Genomic DNA, 22,175 nt, shown 5'->3' on the forward strand with positions numbered 1-22,175 from the left:
CATTCTGCTGCCTTGTGCTCCCCTTTCCTTTCAGTAGGTTACAATTTCTAGCAAGTCATGAGGAGCACCCCTGTGGTGCTGCATGTGGGCAAACAAATACTTTTCCATCCCAATGCAGGGGATGGAGTCACACCACATTCTCTTCACTTGTAAAAAAAATATAACAAAAAAATAAAAAATTATCATTTCCTTAGGGTACACACATTACCTTAGCAGAAGCAGCTGCTCCACTTGTCTCTGTTTTGGGTGGCTGGCTGATATTAGCACTTGCTTGCTTCTTCTAGAAAATAAAAAGACATAATAAAGGTCAGAAATGTTGGTGAAGGAAAAGCCAAGTAAAACTGTAAAATAAACAAACAAAACCTCAAATGGAATCAAAGTATTAAAAAAAGAAAAAGTGCACTTAAAAATGTCCCCCAGAACATTTTTGCAAGGCGAGTCATCATAAAATGAATTCCCCTACGTAACTTTAATTCACACAGTCACATTTCAGAGCTCAGAAATGTGCACACCCAGAACAGCCTGAGTTTTCCAGCAGTGTTTTATGGACAACACATAAATCTGTGCCATTTCCTGTGGCACGGCGACTCCATTTTAAGCTAACAGTTAAAGCAACAGTATCTATACAAAAAGAAGCATGAAAACAAGAGGGGCAAAGCTGTTGCTGCTCAGACAGAATGTGAGTGACCACCTATGGCATAACATCCTCAGGCAGGGAAGTAAAGATACAAAGTTAATGGCAAAATTATGTTTTGTTTCTAAGAAGCACGAGATTCACAATTCAATTAAAGATTTCACATTTCAACAAGCAGGGCAGGCTGCAGATGGACCAGAGATTCAACAAAGTCAGAAGCACCAGTTCTCAATGGATGGGACACCAGAACTGTAACAATCTGGGAGATCCAGAGACCTCTGCCATTCAGGTAATTCCACCTGAAATTCCTCCTCTTCCTGGTTTTGTTTGAAAAACAAAAAGCTTGAGCAAAGACACACATTCAGCAGTCACATCCAGAGGCGAGGCAGAGGGACATATACACAAGATTAACAAAATATGACCCAAATGAAAGCAATGAAAGCAAAGACAAGCTGCCAGTTCTTCAAAATCACGAAGTATCCACCCAGCAAACAGAACCCAAAAAATACGAACACAAAATATGCCCCAAATCTGGTACCAACGGAAACTAAGAGGGATCTTACATCCAAGATCACACTGGAAATAAAATGGTATCCCAGTAAGACTCCACAGGATGCTGCAACACCCTGTTTTTTACAGGCTAACACTGTTTTTTCGCCTGTTAAAAGGATGTTAGGAGTGTTCCAGCCCAGGACCTTCCTGCTCAGCCACTGAGCCCCAGTGGTGCTGCCCATTACAGACTGGCCCAGGCTGAGGGATGTGGTTAAAGGAAAAATCAGCAGCAAGGCCCAGAGACACCCCAAAACCACCCCAGAGACACCTCAGAGCCTCACCACAGCTCCCTCCATCATGAGTCAGTCAGGTTTGTATCCATATTTTCTCCACACATGCCTAAAGGAGCAGACAGTCTCCTTGCACATATTCTGCAGCTCTGGTAAAAATGAGCATTTTTGACTGTCTAAGGAAGGAAGCAGTGCTCCAGCTGAGGTGGTAATGATCCTGCATGCAGGCAATGGAAGTGTGATACATTTCTAATTTTGCAGAGACAGTCCTGAGAAGCAGAACACCTTTGGCTTTGTCTCTGACACAGTGCACTGAATTCTCTGTAATGAGCATTACACAAAAATCCTTCAGCTTTTAATTAAGTTGTCCAAGTAGCTCAAACTCTGAAGTGCTTGCCTCCCCTTTTTAAAGAGAAAATTAAAAAAAAACAAGAAGTCACCATAAAAGAATAATAATAAAAAATAAGCAATATTCAGAAGCAATCAGAATTGTGGGCACACCTTCAGCACCACAGATCTTGACTGCCACCTCATGCTCAGGGTTCACAGTGTTCAAATTTTACCTTCAAGACTATGTCTGACAGAACTGTGATGCTCTGAAAATACCACAGAATCACAGAATTCCACAAATCCATAAAGTACTCTTTTAGAGAAGGGAGTCTTTATGACACCTTACCAACATACTCAAGAATTTCAGGCACAAGGGTAGCTTTCCCCACCTCCCAGCAAATCTGAGCTACCAAAAAAGTCCCCAAAGCTACCAAACCAAACTAACAATTAGAAAAAACAAAATAAAACCAAACAAATAAACATACAAAAACAAAAAGCCAAACAATCCCCCAAAATTAACACAAAAAAGAACCCCCAAAACCAAAAAACCCAAACCAAAAAAAACAGACCAAAAACCAGAAACAAAATAATCAAATAATCCCACCTTTCAAACCCCCACAAAAAAAAAAAAAAAAAAAAAAAACCAAGAAAAATACCACAATGTTCCCCTAAAAAATAACAAAAACAACCAAAGAAAAGCCTCCTCCAAAATCAGAACCAGCTAACAGACTGAAATAAATCCTTGTTCAGAGTATGAAGTTGCGTTAATCAACTAAACATAATACAGGAAAAAAATGTTAACGCCAATCATTATTTGGTGGTAAACCAAACAGCAATTAAAGATAGAGAAGAAAAAATAACAAATAAATTCTCCTTTGCAACAGAGAAAGACTCCTTGGAGATGAGCCATGTGGAAGTTGAAGCCACCATATCAAATGAGCATCACCCAGTGAATACTGACCACAGCAGATGGAGTAATATATATATTTTAGTTACCAGACTCATCTTTCAACAGCAACTTCTTTGGTATACAGGTATCCCTTCCTACATTTGTAAAAGCAGGAGAACTGGCCACATCATTCAATGTTTATCATTCAATGTTTATCATTCAATTCAGGTTTATCCTTCTTTCCCCCTGATTAAAATAAGGACGTTTGGGTGTTTCCCAAGATGTTCCCTCCACGCAAAACAGCTCAGATACCCTTTATTGACAAACACATCAGAGCTGTTCTCATCTTCTCCCCCTCCAAGAACTGGAAGAGTGTTTTTCTTCTGTGACACTCTCAGACACAAACAAGTGAGGAATTACCTTGCAGCTGTGCCCACACCTTGCTTCCCAACCTGATATTAACATAGAAAATGAATTGTCAAAGCACAGCTTCTTTATGGAATGAATTAAATGGGTTATGGACCTGTAAAGAATTGCGTGTGAAGGAATAAAAGCTGTGGCACACAGGTACTCAGAATCTACTCTTTACTTTAGCAGTGGCTTCCAAAAGGAAGAGCACTGATTCAGACTGGAATATTAATTCTGCAGGTTTAATAAGGGGGAGAAGAAATATACATTCTTCTGCTAAATGGATTTGCAAAGGAAGACGTGTTAAGACTGGTGTCCAGAAAAGTAGACTTAGTGTTCATTTTGGACGACAACATTCAAGTGTTCATTGTAAGACTGCAGTAAGAATGCTTACAGTACACTCGTCTCGAGGGGGAAAAAACCCACAAGAGGGAAGGATGTGCAATCTCTGTTCTGCAAATGCTTTTGACAACCATCAGCAGCATTTCAGCCTCCCCCTATCAATCTTTCATTCAAGAACAGCTTGAGGAGCAATCACCCTCTATTCCTTCTGAAGGCAGACACTCACATTGCAACAGCTCACAGCAAGTGCCAGAGTTTAACTGAAATAATGTTATTTTTCAACTACCTTTGGCATTTCAGCCAAAAGAAGCACCAAAACAGAAAAGGGAGAGAGATAAAGAAGCTGCTGCTGTGCTTCCCAGAACCTTCCTCCTCCTCTACTGAGGATGGATTAAGGCCACAATCCCCTCTGCCAGTGCCAAGGCGCTGTGAGGCACAAAGGGGAAGGAACACAAACAAACAATGCAGATATAAATAAATAATTTGGTACCAAAGTAAAAAGAAACCTCACAAACACTGCAGAGAAAAACTACCCATGCTCTTCCACAACTCAGACCAGCAGTGGGCACCCCAATGAGATTTTCACCAGCCATGATGCCTTTACTCAGCATTCATGCTTTTTCTGGATAAGGGATCCTAAGTGGCAAGCCCCAGGATTAAAAAGTAGCCCAGACACACTGATTTCAGAGCAAAGAATCAATTCCGGAAGGATGGAGATGCTTTAGCACCAATCATCACTGCCATCCTTTCAAAGTAATAACATATCTCCTGATAAGTAAAGAAAAATGAGCTGAAGAAGCACCACAGGTCCTGCCTACATTCCTGTGAAGAACAACTCGAAATGCCAGGACATGTTAGAGAGGGTCCTGTTTCACACCACACCTGGTGAATTATGGCCTCACTCTAAGCTGTGGCTCCCAATTTCTATAATATATGACTCTGTCTTCCTTTTCCCTATCACATTTTTTCATCCAGACAGCAGCCATGCACAGGCTGGGCTTTTGCTCAGACACAGAATCTCTCCCTGGCATTTCCCTCTGTGACAGTAAAAAGAGAACAGATCTTTCTCCACATTATTAACTTGGATCAACACAGAGCAGGGGGGGTTTCAAGCACAGCCACACACAGTGTGAGCACTTGTTCTGCTCTATTTTCATGAATTTCACGTGGCTGTGCAGCAGAACACCCTGTGCCCCAAGGGCAGCCCTGTGACAGGCAGCACTGACTGCAAGGTTAGGACAGCAGGACCATGTGCCTCTTGCACAGTGCAAGAACTGCCTTCCTAATTTTGGTAAGTTTTATCACTCCCCTGTCTCTAGCAGTGGTCAGCAGCAGATAGGAAAGAAAACAAAACCAGTTATGTTAAAACAGTTCACGTCTATGTTGATGCTTCTTCTAAACACTCTTCCTGACTCAATCTGTGGGCCAGGGATTTCTTAGTTCAGTGTATATAGTGTTTTATAAACCATTCTGCGTTTTTCTTCAGTGATTTAGAGCCATCTGCCCTTGAAAGAATTTATATTTTAGCATCCAAGAGCTTCTAGATCACTTGGGCCCCAAAGGCCTCAAAAGTGGAAGTGATCTGAAATAGGTAGAAAGGCACACACATAGGTAAGCTGAAGACAATGCCCAGATGGGGAATAAAATAAAACCACACCAGCTGTCCCTCACACGCTGACAAACTGCTAAAAGCCTTGGCACACCAGGAAGCAAGGGGAGGAAAGGAAATTTACTGTTCCATACCCTTTGCAATGACATGCTGCAAACACATGGCTCAGGTCCACAATGTCCCATCCCAGTGAGCGAGCAGAGGGACAGATCTGGGAAATCTGCAGCACACCACTCCCTTCTGCTGCAACAAAATGCCACAGCTTCACCTGCATGAGCAACCAGCAATTGCAACAGCCACCAATTCTCTTCTGTTAACACCTCCCTATTATTACTGGTGCTTTTATTTGAAGGGATGGGACTACAGTTGGGCTAAGAACGATTTATTGCCCAGATAAACATCAGTCTCAAAGGCTGAGAGATTTTAAAGAGCAAGCAATTGGCCATAGCTCAAAGTAGTCACAAGTTCTTTGTTACAAGACCATATATAACTTTCTAATGCAATGGGAACTTGCTACAAAGTTTATTTTGCTTTTTAACCTATCCCTTTTACTTACTTCTGTTGCAAGGAGTGTACTTTTATCCAATGGGCTACTATATCACACCTACACATGTTTCTATTATAACTTAGTTTATATTATAACTCTTCTATTATAACTTAGTATACTCTTCTTATTACAGCTTAACTTCTTATATAATGATAACTTAACTTCTTATTATAACTTAGTTTATATTATAATTCTTCTATTATAACTTAGTTTAAACTTACAAAGTTTATTTTGCATTTTTAACCTATCAATTTTACTTACTTCTGTTGCAACAAGTATATTTTTATCCAATGGGCCACTATCACACCTACACACATGTTTCTATTTTAACTTCTAAACTCCTAGCTTACCCTATACAATTACATTACTATGCTATAAACCCTTCTTATCAATACAGTTTCTTACTTACTTAAGACCTACTCACAACTATAGAAATCTAAATTTATACTTTTCCTGCTTAATGTCTGTGTACTTTATCTTTACATCAATCTAAGTTTCTTCTTAGAAACTTAGATCAAATCCCGTAGTGTCTGTGGAAGTTTTTGTTTTTCCATTTTCCCCCATACATAACACCCACAGGGAATGAAAACATTTCAGTAAAGCTGAAATGAGATTCTCAGCTGTTTTTTTTTTGTTTTTTTTTTTTTTTTTTTTTTTTGAGATTTTCAGCAAGTGATTGTCCCTAGAAGGTGAACTCAATAAATGTAAGGTTCTAACAACCAAGACATCAAGATTTTAAGGCAGATTCCTATGACTTGAGTCTTTGTCCTGGAGAAATGCCTAATACAACACAGCACATACACTTTTATTGACACCTACACTGATGAAGAATTGCCTTTATTTCTTTTCAATGACATACTGTACAAGTTTCTATCTACAGCAAACCTGCTGTGCTTTCCTCAGTCTACTTTTAAGTCTCCCTTGTCTTTAAGAAGAAAGGGTCAAGAAGCCTCTTCTACACCCTAACAGTATTGATGCAGAGTTCCTCTTGATGTTGTGGCTAACTGGCATCTCCCACTCAAAGCAGAGTCAGGCCCTTCCTAAATTTGCTTTTCAAAGCTCCACCCTCCTTCTCTCACCCCCTCAGGACCACATACCCAAAGAATCTGAGAGACAAGAGCTGTTTGTTGTTATTTTTTGTTAAAAAACAACAATACTAATTCTAGTGTTTTCCTTTCAGTATGGATACAAGCTCCTCAAAGACATGAATATTTTCATGTCATTTCTCTAATGCCAAACCTTTTCCAGCAGGCAGGTGAACAAACGCAATATTCTAGACAACATTGCCCAAAGCTCTCTACAGATACATTACAAATTTCTGCCTCAAAAATTGAAGGCTATAGGAATTATCTCTGACTTTTAAACAAAAAATGTAACATTGCAGACTCTTGGGAAAGCTGTTGAAAGATTCTGAGTTGTTTCCTCAACTGCTTAACAAATCAGAGTGTTTTGGAGGTAGGTGTGAGTCACAGGAGAGTTAATGCCCTTCAGTGGGTCTCTGCAGGACGTTTTTGATCTATTTCCAATTTAAGGACTTAAAAGTGGAAATAGATCAAAAACCATGCAGAGTGCATAGAACAAATAAAACACATGAAGAAATTCACAGAAGTAAACATATATGCAGTATTCTAAGGACTCAAAAAGCAGACGTATCCGGAAAATAAATTTTAGCAAGTCTTGTTTTTGCTGGAAACAGATCTTCTCAATAAGAGGTCAGAAACATTAACCCCAGAACTCTGAACTACAGGCCTCAACTCCCACCCTTCCCACAAAAAATGTCAGCACTGCTTCAATAGGAAGAACAATGTGCAGTCAAAGAATGTGGCATTAAACCAAGATTGTATAAATGCACAATGGCATTTATGAAAAAACCACAAGCTGCCTGGAAAGGAAAGGTGGAACATATTCTCAGGCTGGAGAAGTTTTCCTTGCTTTCTGGACAGGAAAGAAAAGCAATTGCTTGAATCATCTACTTCAGAGGACTGTAACAAAAGCATTCACTGACCCTGATTTGCAGTGCAGTCAAACAGGCTCAGGCAAAGGTATTTCCCACACAGCTTCTGCTGAGGATGGATGAACCATCAGGTGGAAAGCATCAGGGTGCACTCCCTCCACCTGTGCTGCTGGGCAGCTGAAGTACCAGGGCCATCAGATGTGTCCCACACTGTCCCAGCACTGCACAGCAGGCACCTCACTGAGGTAACTTCCATGGATACCAAGAATTAGGTAAAACATGAACAAAGCAAAAAAAGAAAACCCATTTCCAGTAGGCTGCTGAGCAACACAAACAAAACTAAACATTCCTGGGATGAATAATGACTGTCTGGAGTCACCAGTTTATTGTCCAAAAACTACTTTGCTATCAAAGTAGTTTGATAAAAAAAAAAAAATCAGCGCAGGAGGAAATTCATTGCTAGCTTTTCTTAATATATTCAAACACTTGTATTTACCTCTTCCACCTCTACTTTTTTCTCTCCTGCCTTGGAAGAAGCTTCATTTGCCTTCTTGTCACCATGCTGTGAACAGAGAAAATAGATGAGTAGTTATTTAGACCTTAAGTCTTATCTTCCACACAAAGAAATTCTCAAACTTTTTAGTGCAAGGATGATTCCTTTCAGCAACCACAAAATGACAGCAGGGAACGCTTAAAGTTTTTCTTCTCACTAACAGAGGGGATTTCTAAATGGCCTGCTGGATAACTTCAAGAGAAATCAGTCATAAGGCCATGACACTTAGGGCTGTACATGACTGTTCTTGTGAAAAGTTCTGGAAGATATTCAGCTTATCACTCATCCCTCACCAGCAAAACACTCTCCAGCACTTGTTTTGAAAATGTCAGAACCACGGGCTTCAAACAGCTCTCAGAGGCACCAACATGATGTGTGCAACCCACTCCAACATCTGAATGCCCCTCGGACACACTGAAATGTTTGTCATGCCCAGCCCTCCTCGCCTGAAAGAAAGCTGTTACCATGATTGCTGTAATTCTGGTGCTGACACAGGGAAAAAAAAATAAATGCTCCAACAGTTCAGGCACAGGTGCACATTAGGAAACACAGTTCTTCCAGGATTCCTGAACCTCCTGCATCTTTTGTCTGCTCTTCCTTTCACCTAACCTGATGCACAACCCCAGCAGCTTCCCATGCGCAGCAATGCAAAGAAAATCACATTTTGCTCACTGGTATCCAGCAGGTTGGAACTGTCTGCATCTCTGAAAAGTGGTGAATGTGGTCCCTCAAAAAATTTTCAAAAATAATAAAAGCAGAAAGCATAAATTAAAATAAAAGGCAACATAACAGAGCTACCCTCTAGTATCTCAGCTGGTGCAACTTCCCACAGCAACTGAGACATCTGGGAGGGAGGATTCACGTCTGGTTTGTTTCGTTAAGTAAAGACAGGAGATGATTCAAGACCCATTTATTCCCTTCTGTTTTCAGGACTGAGCAGCAGGAGGTAGAGCCTGCTAATCCACTAAGTAATGAGTTCCTGCAGATTTTTCTTTACATGGCTATAGGGAGAAAGCAATGATCCATGTGTCACTGCACTATCTTCAACAGAAATCAGTTCCAGCACATCAGCAGGAGGAAAAAAAAGTACTACAGCAGGCTGAAAAAAAGTACTACAGCAACAAAAATTTCAGTAATTGTTTTGGACAACCTCTAACAATTCAAGTTTTTAAAACGAGTTTGGTTATGACTAAGACACTCAACGAGTTTTAAAATTAGAAGTGCTCTAGTCATGTTCCAAATGTGCCTCTTCAAAAGAAAAACAAGCCCCATTGGTTGTCTATTCAGGTAAGAGATTAATTGATTCACTGCTCCATAATAGCACTTCCAGTAGAGACACAATTTACCCAGCTATCTGTGCTTTTTACTGCTACAATAAAAGCACATTGCACACATATCAGTAAGAGCAGTGCCAGTGAGTCTCCTGTTGCTCACAGAACAGGAATTTCAGAGCCAGCACTTGCCATAAGGCTCAGGAGCTAAAGGAGAACTCTGCTGATCAGGCTCTCTTCTTGCATGTGTACCCTCAGCATCAAAATGCTCCAAAAATCAAGTATTATCCTCAATCCAGCTATTAAAGAATAATAATTATTATAATAATCCAGCTATTATATTATCTGGGCAGCTTCAGTGCCCAGAGAGGACGCAGAACAGACCAGGACAAGGACCACAACTTTGCTACCCTTAAGCCAGAGGGACACCAAAAGCATGACATCTTCCCTCCAGAAGGCAATGCCAAACAGCATCTAAAATAAAGAGACTTTGACTCAGAGGCCAAATATGTTCATTCCAACTTAGGGAACAAAGCACATATGGTCAGACCAAAGTAGTTTTGTTGGTTTTTTTCCCCAGTAAGTTGAGTAATGCACTGTGTACACATAGAGCCTTGATAATTCATTCCCTGGCCTCAGACAATAAAACAGCCTGTGAAAGTTCTGCCTTGCAGGAAAATCTGTCCTGTCCTGAAGAGGTAACCTGGGAAAGCACAGCTTCACAGTACACCTGAGGAAATAATGCTGGTTCCCTGAACAGTGGATGCACAAGGTATGATGAGGGACCCTATTTCAGTACTGCCCTTCAACAGCTCTTTTCTTATCTGGATTTTCCAGCTTTGAACCCTCCGCTAGAAAATTAAATATACAAAAATAAATAAAATAAAAACAAAAACAGAACAAGCAAAAAAAAAAACCACCCCAAAACCCAAGAAAACAAACAAAAACAAACGAAACAAAAATTAAAAAACCAGCAAACCAAAAAACCACCAAACAAACACAAAATCCCTCAAAAAACAAACAACAAAAAACAACAACAAAATAAAACAGGCAGTAAATCAATCTGCTTAGTCAGAAGGCTACGCTCAGGTTTTGTGGGACAGTGCACATCCACTGCTCACTCATATTCACAACTGATGATGACGACAAGCTGACTTTTTCTTTGGGCAGTCTTTCCTCTTCCTGCTCATCTTCCCTTACAGTGCCAAAGATTCAGATTCATAACCAAGGCAGTGGATCAGAGCAGCTCCAGCTCCCTCACATCAACAGTGGGCGTATAGCTGAAGTGACAATTTTAGCTTAACTCATGAGCTAACAATTCCTTGCAGCTTTTAAGCTCAAAATATTTTCCAATCTTACTAACAAAAAAAAAAACAAAAACAAAACCACACATCCTACCCATAATCACATGTTCACAAAAATACATAAGTGCCATGAGCAAGAAGGTTTACCCTGAGATCTTCATCCTGTTCTAAAGTGCAGAAAAATGTCACCACACTATTAAGACACACCTTTAAACTTCTGACTCAAGCAGCAGTCATAAACTAGAGAGCAACTGGTGAAAAAGCACAGAGAAAATTACTAACAACTGAATAGACACCTATGTGCACAAAAAAACAACCCTCACTAAAGGCTTTGCTTGCAAGAAATTCCCTCTAAACCTCAGGAGATTTAGAAGGCATTAACAAGTCTGTGGTGTAAGGCCACTGCACAGCATCTGGGAGGACGTGCAGCAACTGGGGGAGAAGTGAAGTCTTGCAAGATTCTCAGCTAAAGTCACTCAACTCAGCATTACAGACATTTGAGGAGATGGGAATCTGACTTTCGCTCTCAGATGGAACTGGGAGGAAGGCAGAGATCTTTGGCACTGCTTGGAAAACTGTCAGATGCAAGGAGTTGCCAGGGGAGTTACAATCCAGCCAGGTGAAGAATGGAAAGGTGAAATCCAGATTCTTACTGCATCCAACCCCAGCTTTGGGGTAAAACCTTAATCTCCTTTGTGTCTGTCCCCTCTCACCCTCCTCTCCTGCCTCCCCTACCTCCCCATGCTCAGGAGAGGACTCCAGTCCCAAGGGCCAACAACCACAGCCAGGGGTTCCCAAAGGAGCAGCTGTGGGAGCAGTTTTCTTACCCAATCACACACAGCCATATCTTGGTATCTTTTCTTCCCCTGGATGCAATGACACAGAGCTAAGGGGGCCTTCCAAATCCATTCCACGGCTTAGTGCAGTAATTCTCAAAATTTTCCCTTTGTGATTTTGTGCCACCTCCACCAGTTTACTCATTCAGGTGAAGATTTGGATGTTTGAGTAGAGCAGTTGTAATTATCCAAGTCAGTCTGACACTTATTATCTCTAACTAGGACAAAATAAGTTTCTCATGCAGCGAACAAGTGGGTGGTATCAAAATCACACTGTGTTTTCTGTCACTGTTTCCACTTATTCCTTCAGAACATCTGCAAGTGAACACATCCACTGAGGCTTGCAGTGATTTGACCTGACACAGTGACTGATACCTGAAAACACTGATCCAAGCTGCGCGGAGCAATTTAAAAGTACAGTTATCACTTCAAGAGGTTTCATCTTCCTGATCACATATTTAGGAGGTGCATTAAAGTGATATTTTCTCTGAAAACAACATTTCACAACACATGCTTTCTGTAAAACTTTAACAGAATGCAAACATTTTTTTTTTCTTTTCACCATTCCACACAGAGGCCAGCTGCTTCCCGCTATATGTAACGTGTCATAAAAGTTTCTTAAAGTCTTTTAAAAATCTTTTAAAGCAGTTGCGGGCTCGTCAAAGTGATGAGCAGGGACCCAAGTCCACGCAAGCCACACGGAGCCGTCAGAGGGCTGCGGTTTGCTCGGGGAGGATCAGGCAAGCGACGGCTCCTCCCGGCCACCCACCTGCCGTGCAGAATGCGCTCCTGGGAAAAGGCGCAGCGCAGTTCCCAAAGCAGCAACATTCCCACACCAAAATCCCGTCTTACTCTTCCTAGCGCGCTTTCATCACCCCGCGACCCTGCGTTACTCGGGCGACGACCACAGCGCCAAAACCCCCGGTTTTCTGTGTCGCTTTCAGACAGCAGATGGGATGCCGGTGCGCACCGCGCTGACTCGAACCACTTGTTTTTTTTAATTTTTCAAATTTTTTTTAAAGGCGCTGTCTCGCCTCCCTCCGCACCACAACCCCTTTCCTTACTCTCTTCTCCATCCCGATCGCTGGGGACCATCGGGAGCATCGGAGCATCCCGCCCGCCCCATGCCGCGGGGCTCCCGGCTCCCCACAGGGGTGGTCCCAACTCCCCACCTGGATGATCCCGGCTCCCCACCGGGGCTTTCCCCGCCCTCACTCACCATGGCGTACCACCAGCGGGCGAAAGCCATGGCGCTGCTGCTGCTGCTGCTGCTGCTGCTGCTGCTGCCCGCCCTGCCCGGCACTGCCCGGCCCGGCCCGGGACGCGCCCAGGGCGGTGCCGGCGCGGAGCCGCTCCCCCGCCGGGCCCGCGGGGCACCGGGGGCAGCCGGAGCGGCATCGCCGCCCTCCTCCTGAGCAGAGCCCTCCCCGCACCCCCGAGCCCGCCTTACCGCCGCGGGCAGCAGCTGCCAGCCCGTCCCGGACATGCCGATCCCGGTGTCCCGCAGCTCCACGGGCGGCTGTGGCGGCCGCGGGTCCCTCCCCTTCCTGCCGGGGCCGAGCCGGGACGGGGGAACCAGGGGGGCCGCCGGGGCGAGACTGGGATTTCTTTAAAACAGCGCTGTTTTGGGGAGGCTGGCGGGAGGAGCGCGCAGATTTTCTTCTCCTCGCGAAAGTGATTCCCCTTGGGGAAGCGTTTGGGTGTCGACAGCCGAAGGTAGGCGGCTCCAGGCTCCATGGCAGCCCCCAGCGAGGGTTTTGTCCTTCCCCCGAGATGGAGCTTGGGGGCTTTTCCGACACACGGCTCCTCCACCGGCTCCTCTGCCAGCTTGCCTCCAAATTGGGCACCCTGTTCCTATGAGAGCCTCCTTCCCCAGCCTTGGCATCCTGGATCCTCCACCAACCTCTGGCTCCCCCAGAGCTGTGCCACCCCAGCTTCATCAACTCCTTCCCACCACACAAACAAACACGGCTGGTTTGGAAGTTGGCCGTGCATCCTATGGCTTGGTGTGGTGCTCGCCCTAACACCCAGGGGATTTGTTGCAGGTCGGGTTATAAAATGGAAAACACAGGTGTTGTGTGCAGAAATGGGCACAGTTTGGCCAGATTGTCCTGCCAGGTTGTGTGCAGTAGAAGGAGTCAGAGTTTGGGGTGTTCTGTGCCAGGGAACCCCAGGTTCAGGCTGGGTGGGTGGAACAGTCTCAGGGTCTCTAGCTGGTCACTGTCACACCATGATAAATTAGAAAGTCTTTTTTCTCAGCTTGGCAGTCGAAGAAGGAGTCAGGGCTCTTCATTTCTCAGTCTCAAGGTTGTTTATTGTATCTTGTTTATAAAATTTTTTCTCCTGTCTCACCGACGTCCACTCAGCAGGACAGACAGAGGTACGGGGGAGGCAGAGTTATCATTTTATACTAAAACCTACATGAACAATATTTACAATTATTTTCCAATAGCTATCACCTATGTTAGACAGTGAGCTTCTACTCTAAACCAACCCAAAAGTGCCAACACCACAGCAGAAGATGGAGGCCAAGAAGAAGGAGAAAGGCTGGAAATGCTCAGATTCCTCCATCTTGCTCCCTGAACTCCCACTCTAAAAACCCCAAAAAATCTATTTTTCACCCGTGATAAATTCTCTATCATTCTACTTAAACTCTCGTGGCTTGTAATTCTCCATATAAAGGTTGGTAATTGTTTCTTCCAAGGGCTAAATCAAAGGCACAGGGGTCTTGGGCTCTGTGCCAAGGTCTCTGAGCCCCCTGGACATGGGCTCGAGTCTTCCAGGGAATTTCCTGGATTCCCACAGAACAGCTGTTGGAGGAGTTGCACTACTCTGGAGGGGTAACAGCAGCAGCTCCTGAGCACATCCTTGGGTCAGGAGGCCCTGTCTGAAGAAGAAAGAAGGAAAAGTCTCCCAGTCTTCAGGGAGTGCTCCTCAGCTGCTTCCTCGGGGAGCAGGCAGTAGGTTAATCTGCGTGGTTGGACGCCTGTAAACCCAATTAGTGCCCACGCCCTCGGCTGTCAGACAAGTGGGTGAGGCCTCCCCTCGAGGTCTTGGGAGAGGACTTTGTTCTGCAGAGAGAGGGGGAATGTTCAGAGGGAACTGCCTGAAGCCACCCCTGCTTTTCCTTCCTGATCTCAGCCTGTGACACTCAGCCAGCGGAGGTGGAGGGGCTGGTGTGTGCAGGTTTACCTGGGGTCACTCTGACAGGTCCAACAGATTGTGCTGCATTCCTCCAGCTGGCTGCAAGCAGCAGACCCTCCCTGCTGGCTCCAGACAGCCCTCGGGGAGCATCACCCTCCTCACTGCCTGATGACAAACAGCTGGAGCTGATGGTAATTGGAGTGGTGGAGCTGCACAGGAGCAGGGTAGCAAGACAAGAAACCCTCGGTGATGTCAGCCTGCATCATGCTGGGCATTTGGGGTGCTGCTGACCCAGAAGCACATCATTCTAGCTCTGCCAGTAGGTTCAAGTTATAAATGAAGTCTGAGCACTGCTGCAGGAAGGAGGGGAGCTGCCCAGATGCTTGCCCCAGGTCCTGCAGTTGTTGCAGTCTTTTGTAAACTGGCTGGGCTCCATCCAGCCTTGCAGGGAAATCTTGCTTTGGGGCTGAGGGCTTAGCATTGTAGCTTCTATTAGAAGGCTCCTCTAGCTTGCCACTGCTTCAAGAAACCATTGTTTATTGGCAATTTCTTCCCGAGTTTATTCTTAGCTATATGTAGTTTATATGTAAAGGATGCAGGCAGCACACATTTACCTGGGGATGGAAAAGCAGGTTCTTGTTTGTCTGACAGAAGGAGAGTCAGCTGGAAGCCTGAGTCAGCTTTTTAAGTACTGAAGGCCTAAATACCACTCCAACAGTTTACTCATTCGGGTGAAGATTTTGATGTTTGAGTGGAGCAGTCGTAATTATCCAAGTCAGTCTGACACTTACTATCTCTAACTAGGAAAAATTAAGTTTTTCATGCAGCAAACAAGTGTGTGGTTTCAAAATCACACTGTGTTTTCTGTCACGGTTTCTACTTATTCCTTCAGAACATCTGCAAGTGAACAAAGCCACTGAGGCTTGCTGAGATTTTACATGGCATTAGCCACGGAGTTCTGCACAGGGCTGATCAGAAACAGATGCAAGAAGTGATGGGCAGCACAAACATAATTTTTTTTTCAATGTTTATTGGCTGGAAAAAGAGCAGGTGACCGCATCAGGAACTCACAGGTTGTTCTTTACTGCAGTGATGTGAAGAAGTACTCAAAAAGAGTTTGTGTGCTTTTAATAGTCATGGATACATTTCCTTGTAATTCAAGGTATTAGGAGTTTAAAATAGGAATGGAGAATCACAGACTCATTTTCCCAACCATGCCTCATCTCCAAAGGGCACCAGTTGACGTCAAATGCCTCCCAATAAAAAGGTGCTCTAAATTCTGGCAGGATGGGATGAAATTTTTGCCAGGCGTACATATTTTATTAATATAACTTGCATAATGGTATGACTGCAAGCTTATGAGTCATTTGCAAAATCTACAAAATAAAGTACAAAATCTCTTGTGTAACTGGATTTTTATCTAGGGTAGTTTAAAAGAAGTCTTAGTATAAAAACTAGTTAAAAATAGGGTTTTTTTAAAATTTCTTTCATCCTCTTCCTGTGATTTACAAAGAATTTCACTGGAAGCTTTTGTTCTCGTCTTCCTCTGAAACCCAAAACCATTAGGATTTACTTTTTTTTCTTTTTAATTTGGTGCATTCAGTCCCACCCTGTTTTATCACACCCACAAAAACAAAGTACATTTCATTTATTCTTCTACTGTTTTTGTTCACAGCACGTTCAGTAAATGGAAATTGGAATTTTCAATCATGGAAATTCTGTTTGTTGGTAAACCTAGTTTGATGACATCCTTGCTCTAGAAAGCAATAATGCCAGTCATTATTATTGAAAAGAAAGTTTTATTTCCTTATCTATGGACACATGTATTTTTGTGCATGTTATAAACATCTTATATCGTATAAATTTTATGTCCTCTGCTAGTTTAGTGCAGTGTGAAGATTTCCTGCTGGACTTTATCCCACTGCTGAGTGGGGATTTCCTCTCCTGAGACAGAAGACATATAAACTTTGACACCAACTAAGAGAAAATTAGTCTTCCTTGAGATTTAATATTTTGTAATTCCCTAAAGACAAAGCTGAACTTTAATTAAAAACCAAAACCATTTCAAAATTATTCTTGAATAATTTCTGGAGCCAGGTTTGAGTGATATGTGTGAAAGTTTTCATCTATGCAAATTTTCTCCTTTGTTACATTGAAATGCAGCAGATCCCAAAGTTTAGTACAGTGTATCACATGCAACCATGAGGGGAAAAAACCCTAAAATTGTAGCCTTCATCATCCAGGATTGCATTTCACCCACCTGTGTTTGGTCCTCTCCTCTTTCCAAAGGGAAGCCAAAGGGTGCTGTCAGTTCTGGGAGTCAGCAGAAATTCAAGGTAATTTACTTGAAAACCACGCTATAAATTAAGCTTTTAGCAAACCACAGGCAGTTTTCTGGACTGGATACAGATCCAGATGAGGTTGTGACCCCAAAGTGAGTGCAGAAGGAGGAGCAGCACGATGAGTGAGGCGTTTCCCCAGTGAATGTCAAACATTGCAGCTATGCAGGAGTGGCCAGCCTGCAGCTCACTCTGTCTGCTTGCTTTACCTGAAAAGAACTTTCCCAGAGTGAGGTACGTTCTCTCAGGTGTAAACTGAATTATAAAAATAGAGAAAAGTGCACGGACTAGGCCTCATTGATTTTTATAAGCCTGATTTGTAAATATTTATACATATGAAAATGACCATACCATTTGTCTTGAGTTCTTAAACAGTAGGGTTAGAATGGTAGGTAGAATTGTGTAGGTAGAAATTGCAGATTGGTGAGTCCTGTGAGACGTGAAACAGAAAAGCCTTGTGCATTTAGAAATACACTTTAAACTCTTTATACACTTGGGTTTCAAAATAAATAGAAATCCACGCTCACAAAATAAAACGCATCGCTTTTAAGTAAAGCTTGCACCATCAGCGTACAGGTTTTTGGAAAATGCTTTGATCTGTGCCAAATCATAAAATCCATGCAGGAGATTAAAAATTCCACGTACTCCTTGGACATTTTCTCACTTAGTCTCCATTTGTTAGAGAAACAGTAATTTGGGTGAGACTGATAGCATTCCCTCCAGTGCCACAGTGCCCTTATCCTTAATCATCAAGGTGAACAATGCTTCCCTCAGGGCACTTCCCTTCTTAGGTGAAATTAATCCTGAGATTCTTAGTATTAAAAGGCTCCCCAGAGGAAGGGCTGTGAAAAAGAGTTGTGGTTTTCTGAAATGCATCTGGTAAAAGAAGTGAAAAATTGTCTGCTTTGGTGGGCAGAGGAGGAATGGATGAGTTTTGATGCTAGGGTGATGAAGGGGAGGTTTTACCTGTCATCACACCCCTGCTTATGTTTTGGTTTGTCTTTTCCTTACTGTCTAACCCATGCACAGATTCACATGTAATCAAGGTTGAAAATGCCCCAGCCAGATTAAAATTCAGTTTATAACTAATCCAAAAGCAAAACTAAAGCTAATTCTCAACTGCTTTATATATAGTGTACATATGCATTCATCCATACATAAATATCTTGCAATTATTTTGTACAAGATGTGCTGCACTATACCACTTACCCAATGCTCCCATGATTCACAGGTAGAATAAAACACTAATGACTAAACACTGAATAAGAATAACTCAAAACAGGTTTAATAAATTTGCAATGAAGTTACACACCAAAATGTTAGAGTAAGGCAGAATTTTGACAGAAACCTTGGAGATCATCTAGGGCTAGGAATGTGAGGAAAAAGATCTCTTTCACCTGCCTCCACTCAGCTTTTGCAAGGGTTATCCAGAGCTGCAGCCTGGATATCAGCTGTGGCTGTCAGTGACAGAAGCAGCACAGACTGGTCATGATCCTGTAATGCAAAAAAAAAAGATTTTGCAGCTGTTCCTTGGGGATTTTCAGGACTGTGCTTCTGGGAGAGACCTGGAAGTGGTGGTTGCTATAAAACACAAAATGCTCTTCTGCCAAGACTCTTTTGCTTTCTCCTAGGGTTTGAAAATTCTTCCCTGATCCTATGTTGTTTGGAGAGTGATGCTGCCTGGGTGGAGTCACCATCCCTGAAGGGATTTGAAAGGCATGTAAATGTGAAAAGGCACTTGGGGACATGGTTTAGTGTTGGGCTTGGCAGTGCTGGATTAACAGTTGGTCTCGATGATCTCAGGGGTCTTTTCCAACTTAAATTATTTTGTAATTCTGTGAGTCTTCTTGTATTCTTTAAGCAGCTGCCCGTGAAACAAAATGTCAGTAATTACAAGAGTACTTCCATAGTGTTTCCTTCTGCACATGTGACAGGGCATGAGAAAAAAAAACCTCAGGGAAACGAGAAATTCCTGTTGAGAGGCAGGGAAATTACAGTGCTGGGCTCTGTCTGCTCAATAATTGCAGACTGGCTGGATAGGGGTTGGTGGATGTGGAGCAATTATCAGCCTCATTAGAGTCTGGTTCATCCTGTGTTTAACTTGGTTAACTAGGGCCTCATCTGAAAGTGACATTAATATGTTAAAAGCCGCATTAATATTGTCTACCATGTATCTGCTTACAGGCTGCCTCCCTGAATCCATTATATCCACTGCTCTGCCATTACTTCCCTCTTCATATCTTTTCTCAGTTGAAGGGATCAAATTCTTCATCGTTGGCACCATGGCTCCCTCCAGATAAAGTTTCACGGGTCTTTTCTTAGGTTAATACCACACTTGGTGCCTCTTAAGAAGCACAACTTCCAGTCAAAACAACAAAAAGGAAGCCAAACTAAGGACAGGCCGGCACAGGAATATTTTATGGGAAATTGCAACACTGCTTTGCAGTAAATAATTTCTTGTTTCAGAAGTGCGTGAAAACACGGAGCTGGGATTGCTTGGAAAGGAAACATGGGTAGCATGGAAAACATTTTACAGCTGTGTGTTGCTCTGAAGGCAGCAGACATTTTTAGTAGTTACAAAAAGCCAGCAGGTTGAACAGGCATTGGGCTGAAGCATGGAAAAGTGAGCACCAGGGCCACAGCACTCTCTGGGTGAAAGGCTCTGCCTTGCGCTGCCCCAGGACATCCCTGCTTGCAGCAGCTTCCCTTCCTGCTCATGCTCCTCTGAACTCGGGCATATGGCATTAATGGAGCCACAGCACGGACAGCTTTCCCATGGGAGCAGTTCTCAGTTCCTCCTTTCTCTTTTAATCTGCTGGGTTTGTGTTTGCCCTGAGATGTGCAGTTGGGGCAGGCCTGCACTGCGGCAAAACCCGTTTCCGTGTATGCTCAGGAGCAAGGGGAGCACAGGAGTGCAGAGAACTTGATTTGTGATGAAACCACTTGGTAGAGCAAGCCAGCATGATTTACATGCTGCTGATGTGCAAATCATCATGAGCTGTCACGGGCAGGGAGGGGGTTTTGCACATCACAAACCCACAAATCTGTCACTTCTGCACAGAGACACATGCTGCTTCTCCGAGGCAGGCTGGTGGGGCCAGACAACCCTGTGAGCTGAGGTGATGCTCTGCTGCCTCTGGACCACCCCAGAGCTCCCTGTGGGTGTCCAGTGCCCTGTGCTGTGTTGTAAAGGTGAGAAAACTCCATTTGCAGGCACACCAAATGTGTGCCACAAATGTGGGTGTGTGTGGAAAATGCATGGCGGTTCTGAGGGAACCTAGGTTTTGTGAACAGCAGCCCCAAACATTGCAAAATCCGAAGTAATTCAAGTCACCATGGAGGAGGGGAGGAGTGACAGGAAATCCTCTGCTTGAGGAAATGAATTTGGTTTGTGTCGAATGGCACTGCAAGGGACAGAAGCACTGTGCCCAGCCAGAACCAGCCTGGCCACCCTGCTCATGGTGATTCTCTGTCCTGGCACCAGCAGAGCACCCCTGCCCTGTGTCCAAACTCCCAGGCTGCTTCTGGATGAGGAGCAGAGAAGCTCCCTGGAAGGGGAGAGGGGCTGGAGCCCCAGGATCCATTCTGGGAAGGGATGACACCCTCACCCCATGGCTGCTGCTCTGACTCACCCCAGTGAGCTCCATGGCAGATCTGTCCTGCTCTGCTCTCCTCAGGCACCAGGCCAGCAGCACAGCAGCTTTGGGGTGGAGTAATAAGCTAAATAATTAGTGTGCAATTATTAAATGTGGCAACAATAATGGGCCCGAGTGATAAAATGAATGCATCCTGCTGTGTAGAACCTGAAAATCAATATTTTTGCAAAAAACACAGTATGAGTGCAAGTGCCCACCTGCTAGGGACCCCAGGAAGTCAAAAGCCTCCTCCACTCCTCAGAATTTGCCACAGCTGGAGGAAATGTGGTCACTTGCTCTTGCCAGGGATCAGCCTCAAACCTCCCTGCAAGTATTGGCTTTCCACTGACACTCAGTGAGTTTTAGATCAAGTCAAAAAACCACAATTTTTGTAACAGGAAAGTGTGGAAGCAGTATTTTGCATGAGCCAGGTTAAGATATCTACACCTGTGAAAATCCTCTCCCACTGTAGGGAAAATACTGATAAATCATGATAGCAAATTTATCCTTTTAAAAAAGGCTCCGGAAAGGTCTACCAGTGTTGTGTACTGTTGCCAGAAGATAACAGTGAAAAATGTGTATTTTATGATTGGCTTTTCGCAAATATTAAATTAAATATTATATGTGTTATATTAGAAAGTTATGCTGTAATCATTTTCTTAAGTAGTGTGTTAAATATAGTTTTGGGTTATAACATAAGGTTAAAATAGAAACTGTGCTATGTAGGATACTTTTTTTTTAAAGTAAGGACTTGGACCGAGATACCAGCCACAGGACACCTAAATCTTTCAGAGAAAAGGAATTTATTGTTCCATTATCAGAAGAAACTAACTTCTTCCTGCCTCGCTCAGCGTGGATGCTGCTGTTAGGATTAAGAGGAAGAAGTTGATGATGACCAGACAGAATCCTGTGTTTGAATGGAATTTATGCATCATGTATGAGGTGTATGAATATGCAACAAGTTATGGTTTTTAATGGTTAATCCTCTGTTAACATGGGTCCTTTTTCAGGATTATTTTGCCCAGAAAAAGGTACCCGGAGGTCCATAACTCTTTGTTTCTGTTGCCTCATTTTGTCCTAATCCAAATTGTCCAAATTATTATTACTCTAATTATATTGCTATTTTTATAACCATTTTATTACTATTAAATTTTAAAATTTTAAAAACAAGTGATTGGCATTTTTCACAGGAAGAACAAGGAGTTTGGAGAGTTCTGTGCCAGTATCTATGTGTTGATGCCAGCACAGACATTTCCTCCACATCCTCTGCCCTCGCTGCCCAACCTGGGTTTGCAGAAGGAGCAAGGGGGACTGGCTTCGCCTTCCCAATGTGAGAAACAACTGCTCACTTTGAAAATTTAAAAGAGTTTATTAAACCTTGACAAAAATACAACAAAAGGACTATGTGAAAAACACCAATCACTTGTTTTTAAAATTTTAAAAGTTTAATAGTAATAAAATGGTTATAAAAATAGTAATACAATTAGAGTAAGAATAAGTTGGACAATTTGGATTAGGACAATATGAGACAATAGAAACAAAGAGTTACAGATGTCCAGGTACCTTTTTCTGGGCAGCACAAGCCTGAAAAAGGACCC

At 43.1% G+C, this 22,175-nt stretch overlaps 1 protein-coding gene across 2 annotated transcripts in view; it reads right to left on the minus strand.

The window, feature by feature from the left end:
• CAST (calpastatin) overlaps positions 1-12,884 on the minus strand; it is a 50,992-nt gene extending 38,108 nt beyond the window's left edge. Inside the window, exons 1-3 of one of the 2 annotated variants that reach the window (XM_058823230.1) lie at positions 12,679-12,884; positions 7,992-8,057; positions 209-280 (exon numbers count right to left, since the gene is read on the minus strand). In XM_058823230.1, the coding sequence (XP_058679213.1) occupies positions 209-280; positions 7,992-8,057; positions 12,679-12,708 (168 nt within the window). In that variant the 5' untranslated portion in view covers positions 12,709-12,884. The remainder of the gene's footprint in view (positions 1-208; positions 281-7,991; positions 8,058-12,678) is intronic. The other variant, XM_058823232.1, reaches the window with a different exon arrangement.
• Between the last annotated feature and the right edge of the window lie 9,291 nt (positions 12,885-22,175).

Source organism: Ammospiza caudacuta, chromosome Z, assembly GCF_027887145.1.
Source record: "Ammospiza caudacuta isolate bAmmCau1 chromosome Z, bAmmCau1.pri, whole genome shotgun sequence".
Lineage (NCBI taxonomy): Eukaryota > Metazoa > Chordata > Aves > Passeriformes > Passerellidae > Ammospiza > Ammospiza caudacuta.